Source organism: Bidens hawaiensis, unplaced genomic scaffold, assembly GCF_021521415.1.
Source record: "Bidens hawaiensis isolate Kalapana, Puna unplaced genomic scaffold, B.hawaiensis_p1.1 tig00015545_1, whole genome shotgun sequence".
NCBI lineage: Eukaryota > Viridiplantae > Streptophyta > Magnoliopsida > Asterales > Asteraceae > Bidens > Bidens hawaiensis.
The window spans coordinates 489,873-507,220 of NW_027492389.1; the positions used below are offsets into that span (position 1 = coordinate 489,873).

At 32.8% G+C, this 17,348-nt stretch overlaps 3 protein-coding genes across 3 annotated transcripts; 2 read left to right on the top strand and 1 right to left on the bottom strand.

The window, feature by feature from the left end:
- Positions 1-5,819: 5,819 nt before the first annotated feature.
- LOC143549340 (uncharacterized) lies at positions 5,820-7,749 on the top strand. The gene is made up of 3 exons (XM_077040250.1): positions 5,820-6,050; positions 6,433-6,456; positions 7,169-7,749. The coding sequence occupies exons 1-3, from the start codon at positions 5,837-5,839 to the stop codon at positions 7,513-7,515; spliced, it is 585 nt and encodes a 194-aa protein (XP_076896365.1). The 5' UTR covers positions 5,820-5,836; the 3' UTR covers positions 7,516-7,749.
- Positions 7,750-8,013: 264 nt separating this feature from the next.
- LOC143549348 (chitin elicitor receptor kinase 1-like) lies at positions 8,014-13,179 on the bottom strand. Its single transcript, XM_077040256.1, has 11 exons — positions 12,843-13,179; positions 11,410-11,443; positions 11,132-11,295; positions 9,561-9,763; positions 9,360-9,449; positions 9,182-9,275; positions 8,935-9,086; positions 8,751-8,842; positions 8,519-8,657; positions 8,326-8,424; positions 8,014-8,245 (listed from the first exon to the last, which is right to left on the bottom strand). Exons 1-11 carry the CDS (start codon positions 13,027-13,029, stop codon positions 8,081-8,083), a joined length of 1,419 nt encoding a protein of 472 aa, XP_076896371.1. The 5' UTR covers positions 13,030-13,179; the 3' UTR covers positions 8,014-8,080.
- Positions 13,180-16,260: 3,081 nt separating this feature from the next.
- Positions 16,261-16,674, top strand: LOC143549355 (uncharacterized). The gene has a single exon (XM_077040261.1). It carries the CDS (start codon positions 16,261-16,263, stop codon positions 16,672-16,674), a length of 414 nt encoding a protein of 137 aa, XP_076896376.1.
- The last annotated feature ends 674 nt before the right edge of the window (positions 16,675-17,348 follow it).

Below are 17,348 nucleotides of genomic sequence, written 5' to 3' on the forward strand. Positions count from 1 at the left end.
CATGAACCGATGGGAATGATCAGGTATCGGTCTTTAAAGACTCAGTCTTTCGGTCTTTGCACATATGACTGAAACCAACAAAAAACCTTCAATAATTTGAATCAATCTTGTATGAATCAAGGCAATGATCCTTGGAGAGTATTCAATTGAAAGTATCAATCCATTACCAAGGTCTTCAGCAGGTGCAGTTACCTTCATGCAAGATTATATATTTTTATTTTTTTTAATTTGAAGTATATGTTGAATGTTCCCCCAGATTCTTCTTTTATAACTGCTTATAACAATGTGATTTCTCAATTTGGATGCTTAATTGATCAATATAGACTTAATTTATTGTTTGATTCACTGCACCCTCCAACTGTTTGATGAAATGTCTCAATGAACATCGGTTATTCAGTATTCAATGGACCCGGCCCGAAACTGATTGGGCATGATATTAAAGACCGAATTTATAAGTTGGTAAATAGGCCGGTCCGGGTTCGGGTTTTTTCGGGCCGAATCTAAATGTGCACACCCCTAGTATACACAAACATTTGCATCAGCGTTACATTACCCATTTTCCACATATATTACACATGTGCAATATAACTGAACCATCGATTTCTTAATTGGTTCAGTTATTCTTATTAGACTATTATTGGTTATTTTGGAGCCTTTAATTATTTAACAGTTTTTGTTAAGTTTGTTTATGAATTAATGTTTTCAGAAGATAAATGACCAAATGAGATTGGCTACAAGGGGAGCATATTTCGCAAAAGCATACACGGTTCAATATGGAACATGCACCTTTCCTTACAATTTCGCTTGCTGACAATATATTGCAAAGACAAAGGTTTGTACCGAGTCGAAAGTAACGTTGAATAAGAATGCTTTTAACTAATATATATGCTTTCTTCTTGATCTAAGCATAACATTATTGTGTTAATTGTATAATGCAGAAAGCGTCATTAATGTTAGATCTATAGTTGGAGTGCGAAAGGAAGGACAAATTCATGTGTGTTTCAAATGTTTTATGGAAATGGTGATGCGTGTGGTAATTCAAGTTTTTTATGTAAATCATCTTTGTAATATGGTGTAAAAAAACTTAATTAATTCCTATGTTTGTTTCATTCTCCAATTATTGGTGTAAAAATTCCTATGTTTAATTATGCAATTCTGTTTACGTGAAAGTTAGAACCTTTTTACTTGGTTATGGCACAATATTCTCAATAACCACTGATACAAACATGAAATGCGTCCAATCAAATATTACTTGTTTTAAATCAAAGTCATCTAATCCAATGCAAGGAAAGAAGATAGAACCCACACTATAGTTTATCTGTATAATTACTATAGTGCTTCCATAATGAACGCTACATACCTATTTAATTGTCTAAATCATGATACTTGCTACAACATTAACCATTAATACGCATAAAATATTGCATATATGCATTCATACAATAGTTAATCCCAACACATTAAAGTACTGTAATATTCATATGCATATTGTATTGACATTAACAATTCCAAGTACTAAGCTTCTTAAAACATCTCATTTCTTTGACATCGTATTCCAAAGCATGTACTTTTTTTCACGCCTTAAGTTTTTTGAACTCCATAGTTTTTCTAGCACCACATTTTATTTTTCTTGCTTCCTTCTTTGCTTTATGCTCTTCATCACCTAATTAACATTAAACCAACAAGTTAATTTATTTATGCAATACATTAGTACTATGCATGTAAAAAAAGGAAAGAAAGAAATACATTGCAACAAAAAAGATCAAACCTGGGTATTTGCTGTCCAGAAGCGTGTTTCATACCAATAGACCACTTTTAAATATTTTACATTGCTCGAGTTTTGTTATTTATATATACATATATAGTTGATTAATATTTGAAAGTAATTGGCCCTGAAAATGTGGGCCCTGTGCGGTGGCCCACCTTGCACACGCTCGGGCCGGCCCTACATATATGTATTATACCAAAACAAAATAATTAATGCCTTAATGTTATCACCATAATTTTTAGATACACTACATATGTGCAACATTAATAAATATATGTGGTTTCATCAATATTACTAGGCTCACACGTATTACATATACGCAATATAAATAAACATATACAATTACATTAACCTTACTACTTTCAACACTACATATACGCAGTATAACTAAAACATTCAAGAAATTATCATTTATGTACTATAAAAGTGAAACGCATCAGAATTGCATATATGTAATGCATCAGCTCTGATATACATGCTGTACATCAACACCGCATATATGTAATCGTGATAATATATACATGTATTTTGGTCATAACTTATGTAGAGCATACCATTTAAGGTTGTGTCATGTTCGTCCTCATCTTCCCGTCGAACTCGTATTCCTTGTATGTTCATGTTATCTCTTTCACTTTATGTGGCCATTTTGACCTCTTTCTATTCTTTGTGACCTGATATACATGTAATGTCATCTATACGAATTCATGTAATCGCAACAATATATGCATAATTTTCAATAACTTCTCTAGACTGGACCATCAAAACTGTTATGTTAATTAGCATTTCCTGAATCTACCTTGTTTCATTTTTTCCCTTTTTGGCCCCTTGTTTTCGTGTCTATATTGTATATGTAATGTCGTTAAAATAAACATATAATTATGTTTGCATACATATGCAATAAAAATACTGCATATGTGCATTATTAAAATGGGAGACTGTTACCATACACAAGTAAAAGTTATTAGTTCAAAGAAAACAATAACAAGACAGTAAGATAAAATTAAACGATATATTAGTTTAATTAACAATAATTCTATAATATCAACACAAAATCTGTAATTCAGCCGCTTAAAACTACAAACACGTGCAAAATAAGACGATGGAAATATAACTAACGAAAATAGAAACATAATCTCCCTAGTTTCGTTTTCTATTCCCTTTTTTAGTTATTTAACATTAACATCATAATTTTCAAATACACTACACATATGCAACACAAATACCACATGTATGCACTATAACTAAAAATATATAGTAAAACGTACATGGATACATCAACATTATAAGGTTCAAACATATTACACATAAGTAATTCAACTAAACATATACACTTATATTAACATTACTACTTTCACGCTACATATACGCACCATAACATCAATATGCTTTAAAATACATCATTTATGTCTTGTATAAATCTAACGCATAGTATTGCGTATATGTAATGCATCAAGATTGTTATTACCAAAACGTGTTCAACTAGACATTTCATCAAACAGTTGGAGGGCATACTGTTTGATGAATCTAACGCATCAGTATTGCGTATATGTAATGCATCAAGATTGTTATTACCAAAACATGTTCAACTAGACATTTCATCAAACAGTTGGAGGGCATACTGAATTAAACGATAATTATGCCTTTAATGATCAGTTGCACACCAAAATTAAAGAACCATATATGCAATATAACTAACACAAGTTCATTTACACATATGTGTCATAACTAAACGCATACAATTACATTGATATTACTACGTTCAATACTACATATGTGCATTACAACTAGAAATATGCAGTGAAATACATCATTTATGTACTATATATATATATATGTAATATTCGACTGATAATCACAATAAATGAACTGATATCATCATACGCACTATTATTGACTTTCTTATGTAATGATTACGTTATACTGTTCTCCAATTAAAGGAAAAAAAATAACAAAAACAGGGACTATCGGTGTGATTCCTGTGTAATAAGCCTAATCGAATCATAGAATGTGTGAAATTAACTATTACAATCACTTACCTGATGGAGTTCTTGGTCTACGTGCTTGATTTTGCAATTGATTTGCTTAATTGTGCAGCCAAATCAACGATCTGCAAATGAAACCCTATATTGAAAGACAGAGACGAAGGACGAGGGTGAGCAAGAATTGAGAGGAAATAGGTGATAATAGTGAGACGAATTTACCCCTCTTCATTAAAAACCCCTTTCTTTATTTTTTGTTTCCACTTCTTTTATTTTCATCCATTGATCAAGTAAAATAATGGTTTTAATGGAGTTCTCTAGTTCTCTCTATAAAATGAGTTCTCTCTAGATTCCACCCATATATATATATATATATATATATATATATATATATATATATATATGAGTGAGATCTAAATAGAACTCCTTTTAAAAAGAGAACTAGAGTACTAGTAAAAAAATATTTTTAACTATTTTAAAAAAATTTTGTGACTTTTTTTCTTTCCTCCTTCTAATAAGATGATATTGTTACAATATATATATATATATATATATATAAGGGAGAGGATCATGAGAGAACTCCATTTTATGGAGAGAACTAGAGAACTAATAATGAAATATTTTTAATTTAATTAAAAAAAATATTTTTCAATTTTTTTTTCTTTCATCCTTCTTATATGTTGTTATTCTTCACCATAAAAAAATATAAAAATAAAAAAATAACAACGAGTAATGCATATATGCAATACACCGACTTTTTTTATAATGCATATGTGCAATAGTGTGCATTTTGATATTTGAAATAGTGTTGAATAGCATATATATAGTTGTTTGTATTGTATATTTGCAATAGTGTTATATTATATACAAAAATTAAAAAAAATCGATATAGTACATATGTGCATTACTGTTGTATTACATATATGCAATAATGTATTTTGCATACAATTATTAGTGTTGTATTTGCATATATTCAATAGTGTGTATTAGATAATGTATTTGTGTTGTATTATATGCAATAAAATACTATTTTATATATAAAATACACATTAATGCACATACGCATTACATTGACGGTTTTTTTTATTTTTTTAAATTTTTTTTATTTTTTATTTTTTTAGGAACAATACCATCTTATTAGAAGGAGGAAAGGAAAAAAAATCATAAAATAATTTTTTAAAAATAATTTTTTACTAGTTCTTTAGTTCTCTCTTTAAGAGGAGTTCTCTCTAAATCCTATCCCATATATATAATAGTAATATAATTTTTTTTTTAATTTTTATATGTTTTTTGGGGTGAAGAATAACAACATTTAAGAAGGGTGAAAGAAAAAAAAATTAAAATATATTTTTTAATTAAATTAAAAATATTTCATTATTAGTTGTTTAATTCTCTCTTGATCATTTCCCTATATATATGTGTGTGTGTATATATATATATAGGTATAGTTATATCTAATTTTAAAAATAACAAGGTATTAGCAGGTATCTAATAATATGTTTAGACACGAAAATTAACAGGTAATTTCGTGTCTACCTGTTTAGTACACGAAACTTGTTAAGGCCTTACCTTTTACATGTTAAATTCATGTAGGTACGTGTCGTGTATTCATGTCTCGTGTAAAAATTGCCAGCCCCAGTTACGACGACGAGTTGGCGCAAATTCCGTTAACTTTTAACGGAAGTCAAAGTTAGTACATAACATTGTAACAAAATTAAAAACCTTAATACCCATATCTGTAACTTTTATACCTTAGCACTCAATCTTATTACTTTAGTGAAACATTAGAGACCAACTTCGTAATTATGTCTTTTTTTAACAACCAACAAAGTCGGCTTTTTGAGTACACCAATTGGCAAAGATCCACCCACGCCTTCTATTACAAACAACGCCGTTAACCTGAGTCACCAATAATTTGAAGGGAAACCCACGGCCCGAAGCTGACTCGAACTAATAACCTCCCTAAATAAAGTCACCTGTATACCAAGGGACCATTTCTACACTTTTCTCAAAATTTCATATCATCAATATCATATTGTTTTGATCTTCTTAAAGATCGATCAATAAAATTAGCATTTCGATATTAGTGATGGCACCCAGCAGGTCCGGATCTTGCAGTCGGACGGTGGCAAAGTTCGGAATCGTGTTCTTGGGGCTGTCGTTGGTAGGCTATCTGTTGGGTCCGCCTCTATACTGGCACCTTCTAGAAGGTTTAGCCGCATCTTCTTCGTCCGTAGCCGCAGCATCTTGTCCAACCTGCAACTGCAATTGCGATACCCGACCCGATATCTCATTTCCTCAAGGTGGGTTATTATTCTATTCTTTTCTTGATTTCAATTTCTTATTAAAGATTTGAGCTTTTGGGCTTCAGATTTCATGTGGGTTTTTAGTTTTTGTAAATAAATATTATTTCATTGACATTGAACCGTTTTTGCTTGAAATAAGAATTAAACAAAATAATTGCCAAGCACTAGGAATATTATTAGATTACAAATAATTTGATCAAATAAATTGCCTGACTTTGATTAAGATTCTTAAACTTGTAGTAATGGTTTCAAAACACATGTTTAAATTACCCTACCCTTCCTCTGGCTGGTTTATTTACTACATTTCTCGTATATGTGTCATCTGTTACTGTAAAACCAAAGTTGAAGCTTACTGATAATTGGTCTGTGTTTCTTGCAGGACTCGCCAACAGTTCCTTCACAGGTTAGTATTACCAGGGGTGTAAACAAAACGAGACGAGTCGGGCCCGAACTTGTCTAGGCGCGATCTTGGCTCATGAGTTGTTTTCAAGCTTAAGCTCGGCTCGGACCGGACTTGGCTCGTTTATTATTTATTAGTTAACTTATACACATTTATAATCATGTTGTATATATATTTCAGTTATAACTTTTTATATATAATATATAGATTATGTAGTTATTTTTATAATAATTCTATATATAATAATAGTTATTATAAAATACATATATAATATTAAGTGAAAATTATGTAAGTAATATACTTGTTTAGGCTTGCGAGCAAGCTTAGTGAAGCTCAGGCTCATGCTTATATATAAAACAAGCTTATTCTTAGGCTCGAGCTCGTTTAAGCTCAGCTCAATTGCAAGGATATTTTTTATATAATTTATTTATTAAAGTATAAGATAAATACTTTAATGTTATGTTTACTTGGTGTCCTTATTTTAGTCCAAATTGTTGAATTTCTTTAGATAATATTTTTTCTAGAATTTTTCTATACATCTTACCCTCCTCAGACCCTACCATAGCTTTGTTATTGGTGGGATTTACTTATTACGATGATGAATTTTTTTATACCAAAGTGTTCATCTTGTCACATTGGTTTAGTTAGTTTTTTTAAAGAATCATTAATACTTGTAGAATCTTCAGTTTAATTAGTTTTGTTCTGATTAAACCAGATTGTGCAAAACGTGATCCTGAAGTGAACGAAGACACAGAAAAAAACTTTGCAGAGCTTCTTTCAGAGGAACTGAAACTGCGTGAGACCGAAGCTATAGAAAGTCAACAGCGTGCTGACATGGCACTACTCGAGGCCAAGAAGCTGACATCACAATATCAAAAAGAGGCAGACAAATGCAACTCAGGAATGGAAACTTGTGAAGAAGCCCGTGAAAAGGCGGAAGCGGCTTTATTGTCACAAAAAGAACAAACTGCAATGTGGGAATTAAGGGCCCGCCAAAAAGGCTGGAAAGAAGCCGGTGGTAGGTCCCGCGCGCAGCCTCGTGGAGGTGTGGAGACCTTTTGATGGTCTTCAGCTCATCCAGTTGTATGAAACATTTATCTAAGTTATTTTTTGGTATCATTGCCACAAATGGAAATTTATATTTGATAGGTAGTAGTAGAGTAGTTAGAGGTGAGAAAATGGTTTTTCAGTGTTGTTCATTTTTGTCTGAATTTGTTTTTAAGTGATGTCAACTTTATATGTATGTACTATCAAAATTTTTATATGATATAGCAACCATGAATTCAAAGAAGTTGAATCATGGGAATTGTGTTTGGTATAATTTGTTTTCTCTGACTGTTTATGATTTACTGTAGCATAATAACAAATAAAAGAAAAAATAAAATAAAAAAATGAATATAAAATGAATCTTCAAGTGCATGAAAAAAATAAATAAACATACAATGCATTTCTCTTTTTTCCAATTTTCCATACATATCATGTCAAATAATCCTCAGCATAAAACAATAAATACATACAATATTCGACACGGTACCTTAATACATTACATTACATTACACTACACAATTTAAAAGAATCAAGAAAAATATACATACATAGAAAAGAAAACGATTATAATTTCCGGTCACTATCTGCCAGACATGAGGCTCACAATAGTCTGGTTTTCATAAAATGAGCCAACATCCCAATCTTCAGTTGATGATGATAGAGTCATCAACGCCACCACAATAGATCTCATACTTGGCCTTAATTGAGGATTCTCATGCGTGCACGCTTTCGCAAGTTGAGCCATCTGCAACCAAGTTTTCACAAATATTATTATGTTAACAAAAGTTACCTTATTTATTTTCATAATCATGATAAAAGATTTACCTTACGAACTGAATCGAGAGGACAGTTCTCCCCAAGTCTAGGATCAATCATTTTGAGCAGGTCATCTTTTGGATCGGGCTGACTGAGAACTTCTTCAAACTGCAAAGTATTAAAAAGATTTTACTTGTTACTATTTAGTAACCTAACAATAATAAAATTAATAATTATATAATATGTATGCAATTAAACTCACCAAGGCAACTAGACCCTTCGACTCAGCAACCGAGCCATTTGCTTTAACAATGGCCTCTTTAGCTGAAATAAGTTCATAAAGTACAACACCAAATGCATACACATCCACTTTTGGAGACACATCACCATACTGTGCATACCTGTATCCAATATTAGATAGAATATATTAGTTAGGGTCATTTTGGTAAAAAGACATGCAAGCTGATTAAATGTGATACAATAAGAAGATTTACTCTGGTGGCATATAACCAAATGTACCCACGAGACGTGTAGGCAAAGAGTTACTTCCAACTTCAGTCAGCTTTGTTAAACCGAAATCTGCAACCTATAGTAGACATGTGGCACCAGTAAATCAGAACCGCCTCACGTGGTCAGCCAATGTAGCCATATAAATGAACAAAAACAAAATATGCATACCTTTGCATGAAAGTTCTTGTCGATGAGTATATTTGCTGATTTAATATCACGATGTATATACACAGGGACAGTGTGTTCATGAATGTACTCGAGACCCCGTGCTGAATCAAGGGCGATTTGGACTCGGGTTGACCATGGTAGCGGGTCCCTTCCTGGAAATGACAATTTAAAAAAAAAACATAACTTATTTTTGTTTGGATGCATTTAGCTCATTGTAAATGAATTTTGATATTTATACTTAACTGACCTGATCCATGTAAATGTTGACTCAAGTTTCCATTTTCGATGTACTCGTAGACCAAGAAAAGGGAACCCTCGACACAATATCCAATCAAACGCACCTGCATTTGATATGTGATCAAAACATAAAGACTTCATATATGTCATGAAGACAAAAATATGGATATGCTTAAAATCATCTTTACCAGATTTAGGTGATGAACATGCGTTAAAACCTTTAGTTCGGCTAGAAATTCTCTTGATGCTTGCATATCCATCTTCTTGATTGCAGCTTTCTGAAGAAGTTTGACAGATTAGAAAAGCCACATGACAAAATGCCAGGTAGACAAAGTAACATTTTAATACGGGCTCATAAGTTCAGTTTTGAGTTGAAAGAATATAATCACCTCGCCTCTGAGTTCAGCATAGTAAACAGCACCAAAACCTCCTTGACCAATCTTATTAGCAAGACTGAAGTCATCTGTAGCTGTTGAAAGCTCTTCATATGAGAACTCAACTGATTTGTCAACTGTTATACCCGTAAGCCCAGGTGAGGCACCAGCAGGACCACCACTAGACTCTGAACCTCTAACCAACGAACCATTGCGAGCTAAGTTTGCAACACAGCACAAGTAAATTAGTCAGTAATATGAGTTTGCTGCTTTGATACTAATGAAAAGTGAAAGATAGATGGAAAAGTAGCCTTGGATTTACATCCATGTTCAAATAAAGTTGAGGCCATACATAATTATTTATATATCATCATAAAGTCATAAACTATGTATTATTACAATACTCTCTTGACAGTTTGATTTGGATGGCCTTCAGTCCATTTGACCCGTTTTCATTCTAGTTAGTTTTTTTTTTATCTGACCGGCTAGTGAAATACATTATTAAAATTGACGCATTCACCCCTACGAAGGATGAAATTGCCACAATATCTCCTAGAACTTCAATTTTCGCTTGTCCCATAATAAATGCAACAAAACATTTTTGGAATAACTACATTCAGAAAGGTACTTGATAGTGATTCAAAAATATCAACGGCATTGATTTGGGTCCACAAGATTCTTCTATAATTTTTTATTAAGGGGTATTTTAGTATTTTAAACAATTGGTTAAACCTTTCTTGTAGATTGAATACCCTTTACATTATTTTTTTTATAATTTCTTGTGCAGGGAGGATTATTCGTCTCGTTCTTGGGTATATAACAGGTCTCGTTGATTTTTCCATCTTAATCGAGGTATTCTTTTACATAAAACAACTTCGGTTACTTTTTTGTCCTGAATTTATTTCATTTGATAATTTTGTTATTTTTGTGATTAATCATAAGGTTCATTAAAGCATGGCTTTAGGCCTCATAATATGGAAGCCCAAAAAAAATTATTTAAGGATAATGGATTTGAAAATATATGAAACATAGATTTAAAATGTTATGCTATATGCCAAAACATGCTATTTAAATGACAGTAGAACATAAATTTCATGGGAATTGTAAAACTCACAGAATTGAAGGATCTAAAGAATTGTTAAACTTGAACACTAAAACCGCTCAATAGTGTTTTATTATAGATCGTAGTAGCCGCCTTGTAAAAAAATTAATTTTAAATAAATCAATTAAAACTCCAAAATATAGAACTTTCCATGTAAGAATATTGTAATTCAAAGTTACAAGGCAAAATTAGAAGCGCCACTTCGACCCATTTACTTGTGAACACGTTGATTTGGGTTGATTGATTTGTAATCCTAACCAACACATTCACTATTATTTAAAAAAATGAAAAAAAAAAACGTATTTGCAAATCAAGTAAACTCGAATCATCCCCTATTGACCTGTATTAAAAACCCGGCCTACTTCAACCCAAATATGTTTTGACACATACCCAACCAACCCGGCCCGACCCGCCCTACCTGACCCGACCGCGACCTCTTGGCAAAACAGATGACAAGCAGTAGAGAATCAAGAATCAGATATACCTTGATCGGGCATAAGTTGAACCTGTGCATTCTTTAACAACGCTGAACTCGATTCCGCCTTTTTCTTTTTATAGTATCCAAAATAATAACACCCTGCAAGTAGCAGCAACACAGCTACTATTGCTATAACTATTCCACCTATGGCCCCACCTGATAAACCTGAGCTGCAAAAGATAACAGAATTTGGAAAAAAATAAATAAATAAATAAAGTTGTTAAAATGATAATAATAGTTATCGAGTTTAGCAAATAATATACTTATCAAGGGAAAGAATATACCTGCTTTTTAAGGAAGGATAATTTCCATTTTCATCTGCGAAACAGCAAAACATCACCCGTTAACCAACTTTGTAACTAAAATTTCAAAATCTAGTTATAAATTTCTAATGTTAAGTGTAGCATGTTTATAAAATGTAACCGAGAAAGTAGAAAACAAAATGTTAGCAAACAACAATGAAATAAAGCATTGAACATCAAACATAAAAAGCAATTTGACCAATGTACAATATATATGTTGTTGACACAAGTGACAAATGAAGCTAATTTAATAAAACTATTGCCATTAGAGTTTAGACACTTACTAATGTCGGTTTCTATCATGTTTATTTTGTTGTTTTTTCATGGCTGAATACAAGAGTCGATTTTTTGTTGTTACTTGTAAGTGTACCTTTTTTCAGATAGCTTTATCCATTAAAATACTAGTCTTATCCACTTATTGCAAAATTTGGTATGTAAAACCATATCTATGTTCCTTCATCTGAGTTATGTGAGGTGTTGCTCTATGTAGAACCAAATAAGCGTTATATACAACCAAAAGATGCATGTCTTTCATCTCTTCCATATCAGCCTTCTTCATCAAGCAAACCATTCATAATCTCTTCATTCTTTTGGTCCTCTTTTACACATTAATCTCCTAAAAGGTCGGTATTTAACTATTTACTAAATTTCCTATGCAGTGCTCCTAACTTTGACATAAATATGCACAATTTCAATCAATTAACACAACACCATCATCTCTCGATCACATAATATTAAGTCAAAAACAGGAATATATATCATCAATAAACCTAACGATAGACTGTAAATAACTATGAAATATGAGAAAGCCAAAAAGGGAAACATCATCTAAAGAAGGTAAATATGTAAAAACAAGAATGATGACAAGCCGTAATATCACATCAATCTGTCAAAAAATAATAATTTAAAAACAGTTCTAAATGCTAACCTTGTCCAGGAATATACAGCAATCCACTTCCAAGGGTATTAAAAAATAATAATTTAAAACTGTAACTTAATGATAATTACTCGAGTTTAGCATAATTATTAATCTAATGTATGTTACACTTCTCACGTTAAAAACTATTTGTACCGATCCCACCCCTATAAGTCATTACCATCACAATATGATATCTCTAGATCACATAATAATCCTATGCCTTTATTTATACTAACCTTAGCTCGTTTCCTACTCCAACCCTAATTCCTCATAATATTCAAACACATAATTAATAAACTCTAACTCTTAACAATTCTCTCCTAACAATAAATTGATCATTTAATTTATTCTCTAAACAGGGATATATATTAGCAATAAAACTAAGGATAAACTACAAAAACTAAATAAAAGGTAAACATGTAAAAACAAGAATATTGACAACAAGACATCCATCTGTAAAAATTTAATAAAAAAACAAACAGTTGCAGATACTAACCTCTACCAGGAATATACACCAATCCACTAGTAAAATTAGAACCAGGATTATAACTCCGAATCAACTCCGAACTAAGATTCGCAGCCGACGCAACGGATTTCAAAGTATCCTCCGGCCGAAGCGGATAGGTCACAAACAAACCGTAATCCTTGGAAACAGAAGTATCTCCACAGGAACAATTCACCATCACATTAAGGTTACCGGAATCCGGTATACGAAATTCATCATAGCTATTAAACCTCCGAAGCCACTGCGCAGTGGTCAAATTCTTGTACGGTTGTGCAACCTTCTCATACGTATCTCCAGAAGTAAGATTATGAGTAAACACATGTCCTAAAAACTCATTGCTAATACACCCGCACGAAAACGGTATATTAATCCGGGTACCGGCCTGGATGCTATCCTGACTACGGATAGTTGGATTGTATTTGATAATATTGTTGGGTGTGGTGGCGAAGTGAGTTGAAATTTCAAGGAGTTCGTCTCCTGATTCGACGTAGTAGGAACCGAAGGCTAGATCACAGGTGCGGGTGCATCTGGATTGACAAGATTGGATGAAAAATAATATTGAGGTTAAGGCTAAGAACCACCAGCATGGTGGTTTGTTAGGGTTCATGTGAGGAGGCGTTGACCAGTTGGGAGAATTGAATGATGATGAGAAAATTATTATTGAATTATTAATTCAAGAATAATAATGTTGGAATATATGCTGCTGCCTTTTGATTGACTGATTAAACAAATGGGTTTTGATGGTAGGCGTGTGAGAATGAATAGTAAGACAGTTGACTTGAATGTTGCCGCCATTGAGTTCAACGCTTTTACTTTATTCCACATCCTTTTTCACTTCCGTCTTTTATACGCTATTTTTATTTTTATCCAACCGAACCAATATCACCTCGATAACATCAAATAGGTGCCTGTATTTAATTTTATGGTTTTTGTATGAATTTATACTCGCATATCATTTTATACTAGAAGGGTGTCCGCGTGATGCAGCGGGGTACACATTCATTTGTAATCATGTAACAAGTTTATGGATGTTCGTTGTTCGATTTGAAACCGAAAACGTTCAAACCGGTCATTGGTTTGATTTCACCAATGATTTTTTTCAATTACTTTTGGCCGGTCATTTTCAATTTTCAAAGGTTCGTTTCGGTTTTCGACAACAAAAACCGGTTACTAATGGTTTGACCCGCGGTTTAATTTAAAATCCATTAAAACTAGACAGCAAACGACCCTACGTAAAATGATATTTTTTAAATGAAAAAACTATAACAATATAATACTCAAATTAAAGATAAAAACATTCTCGTTTTTATGGTATAATTTCTTTAAAAAAATATTAGCACATGAAAAAGTTATTAATAGTTAAAAATAATGAGGGGGGTTGAGTTAAAAATGAAAATAAAATTATATAAGAGTGAAAGATCAAGGATCATAGTTGTAACTATTTTTAAAACTTACAAAAGTTAAGCAAAGTGAATGGGTCAATGTTGTAACTATTTAATAACCTCTTTTAGTTGTTGACAAGTTTGCCCTTAATCTAGATGCATTAAAGGTTGTACTATATGTTAATTGATTTATGAATCCCTTAAAATCAAGGTGTCTTAATTTGCCCTTGTTTGATGTATTATATATAGTATAGATATTTATATAAGGACGAAAAATTGACTTAAGAGGTACACAAATTTAAAGGACAAATAAACAAATGAAATCATAATGTAGCTACAACCGGTAATAGTTGCTCTCTCATCCGCCCTCACACTCCCGCAACTCCCTTTAGGGATGAGCATGGTACTCGACCGGTACCGACCGGTCCCGATCCTGAAAATCCCTAAGTCTTGGTACCGGTCCCGGTACCAAAATATTCGGTCCGGTACCGGTACCAGAGGTAAAAAATCGAAAAATACCGGTATCATACCGTACCGATCCCGAAACTTAAAACTTTAGTACCAATTCGGTACCGGTCCAGATTTTGCTCATTCCTAACTCCCTTCGGTTAGAACCATAAAACCAAAACAAAGTCAAACCATTTTTGGTTTCAATCTTCAATGCTTTGATATTGACTTAAAATAGTAATGAAAGAAAATCGGATTTGGCGTAAAATGTTAAAACCATGTAGGACCACACATAGTGGGCTCGTTTAGGAGTCCAAAACGAGCAGCACGCCACCCTGACCCCTCATTTTCGTTCTCATTGTGTAGACAACGTTTGTTTTACACGGTGATGTGCCGGAAATGGGTTCACCGAACAAAAGGAAAACACCATCAAAAATTTTAATCACTAATAAACACCATGATAATTACTATTTTAATATACTTATCGATGTAACTTTGAAAATGACATATTCAGAAGGAAAAAAAATAAAAAGGTCCAAACTGTACGTTACACATGAGTGCAAGGACCATTAGGTTAATATGCCTTATTTTATTATCAGCGTTATCCTGTTCCCAGTTAGCCGCAAAGCAAACTGGACACATATCTCTGCGTAGTAGAACAAGAGCACCATTATTGCGTAACAAGGTTTGATCAATATATTATTTCTATTTAGCTTAATTTTGAAAGAATTATAGCTTAACTGTTCAATAACTTAATTTTGAATCCTTTTGCTGTTGTATTCATACTCGAAATGTTATTCGGAGGCACCATAAATCATCCTACACCTACGTAGGATACAAAAATCATATCAGTTACATAATACTTGTCCACTTTATCAAATTAAGTAACACATGTACTTTGTCAAATTGTTGTTCTTATTGCCCCAAATTGAACATATAATTTGCTTAACCAAAGACCAAACTGAACCGAGTTCAGCAAGTGTTTAACCTAACTGAATAAGATAGTTGAAACACTGGTAATATCTTCAATATTGCTTCGAGGAAGGGAAGACGAAATGGACCGGGTTAGTTGGACATTTTAAAGGTTCTGTTTTTGACGGTTTGGTTGTTTCAACAAGTTTTTATTTTCTTTTAGTTAAAATCATTAGTTTTTATTACACCAATTTAAGTGATACATATACATAAGTTACATAACTACATGTTTTGAAAATGAGAAAAAAATATATAAATAACAAAAGTTGAAACAGTTGGTATGGCTGGTTTGGTTCGCAGGGCTGGATCCAAGCTCCAAACGAAACCAGCATGTCATACTGGAAAACCGTTAAAACCGAAACATTTGGAAAACTTTAAACCGACCAACTTGCTTCGATTTGAAACGGTTAAGTCAGTTTCAACAGTTTATGAACACCCCCACCTTCCTTGGGGTTGTATGGGGGGATATATGTTACTGTTGACCGTTAAATTGTGTAGTTCAAGTTAACATTTTTTTCCAAGATAAAAGAAAGTCAATGTTTTAAAGTTGTTTTTTTTTTCTCAAGAGCATGAACCTTTGAATCTTAAAGGTACAAACTTGAACAATCATGGCGAGTCTAATGATGGTTCCACCATTAGCATCATTCTCCAAAAGAAGCAAAACAATATGCAAAGCTTCAAATTCTACATACGGTGGCATCCGATGCGTGCAGAGACCATTGGAGGAGATATACAACATAAGGGTGGAAAAAAATGTGTCTAAAGAAAGGTTGACTGAGCTCGGGGTGTCAAAGTGGTCAACATGGAAGACGGGAAAGTGTAACGTTCCATGGGACTGGCATGTTGACCAACTTGTTTACATTGAAGAAGGTGAGGTTAGGGTCGTGCCCGAAGGCAGTGAACGACACATGAGTTTTGTGGCAGGTGATTTGGTAAGGTATCCTAAGTGGTTCGAGGCTGACCTTTGGTTTAACGGATATTATCAGGAACGGTATAGTTTTCGGGCTTATGGTGATGATTAGGTTCTGTTGTACTAGTGGTTTGTTGGTTAAAGTTAGACATACATAACGTCACTTCCTTTTTTGGGTTGTTACGAGTTTGTTGTACTATGTTTGTTGGCTAGTTTCTATGCTAGGTTAGTTTAAATGTTTTGGTTTTCTAAATTGTTGTCAGTTTTTGATCTTATAGGGGGTGTTTGGATGTGCATTTCATCTTGTTGTGGTTTAAGCTTGAGATACAACAGTTTGAAGAGTTTAGATGAGCTGGTTATGATTCTGATTTTCGGTTACTTTAACATGATTAGCATGTGAACTGTTAGACAAAAGTAGCTTTAAAAAAACTCATTGTTGAGGTAAAAGACATTTATTTAGTTATACCTAGTTTCAGGCTTTTAGCAACTTACCAAATTGTCAAATAGATCCCAAAAAGCCCATTGACTGCAGCATTAAGAAGTTTATGAATTTCAGTAATGTGAACAGAAGATTATGTATGTTGAACTTATGAGAACATTTGTAGTGGTTAAAGGGCATAGCCCCCACCTTACATACAATTGGTTGGAAGAATTTTTTGTCAGAACAGGTGAATTAAGGGGCACTTCACGTGTAACGCCTAAACCAAATTTGCCTCCAAAACAAGTTAACTTAAACCGTCAACACCTCTAACTACAATGGTTTCATAAACAAGTTTGCCATAAGTA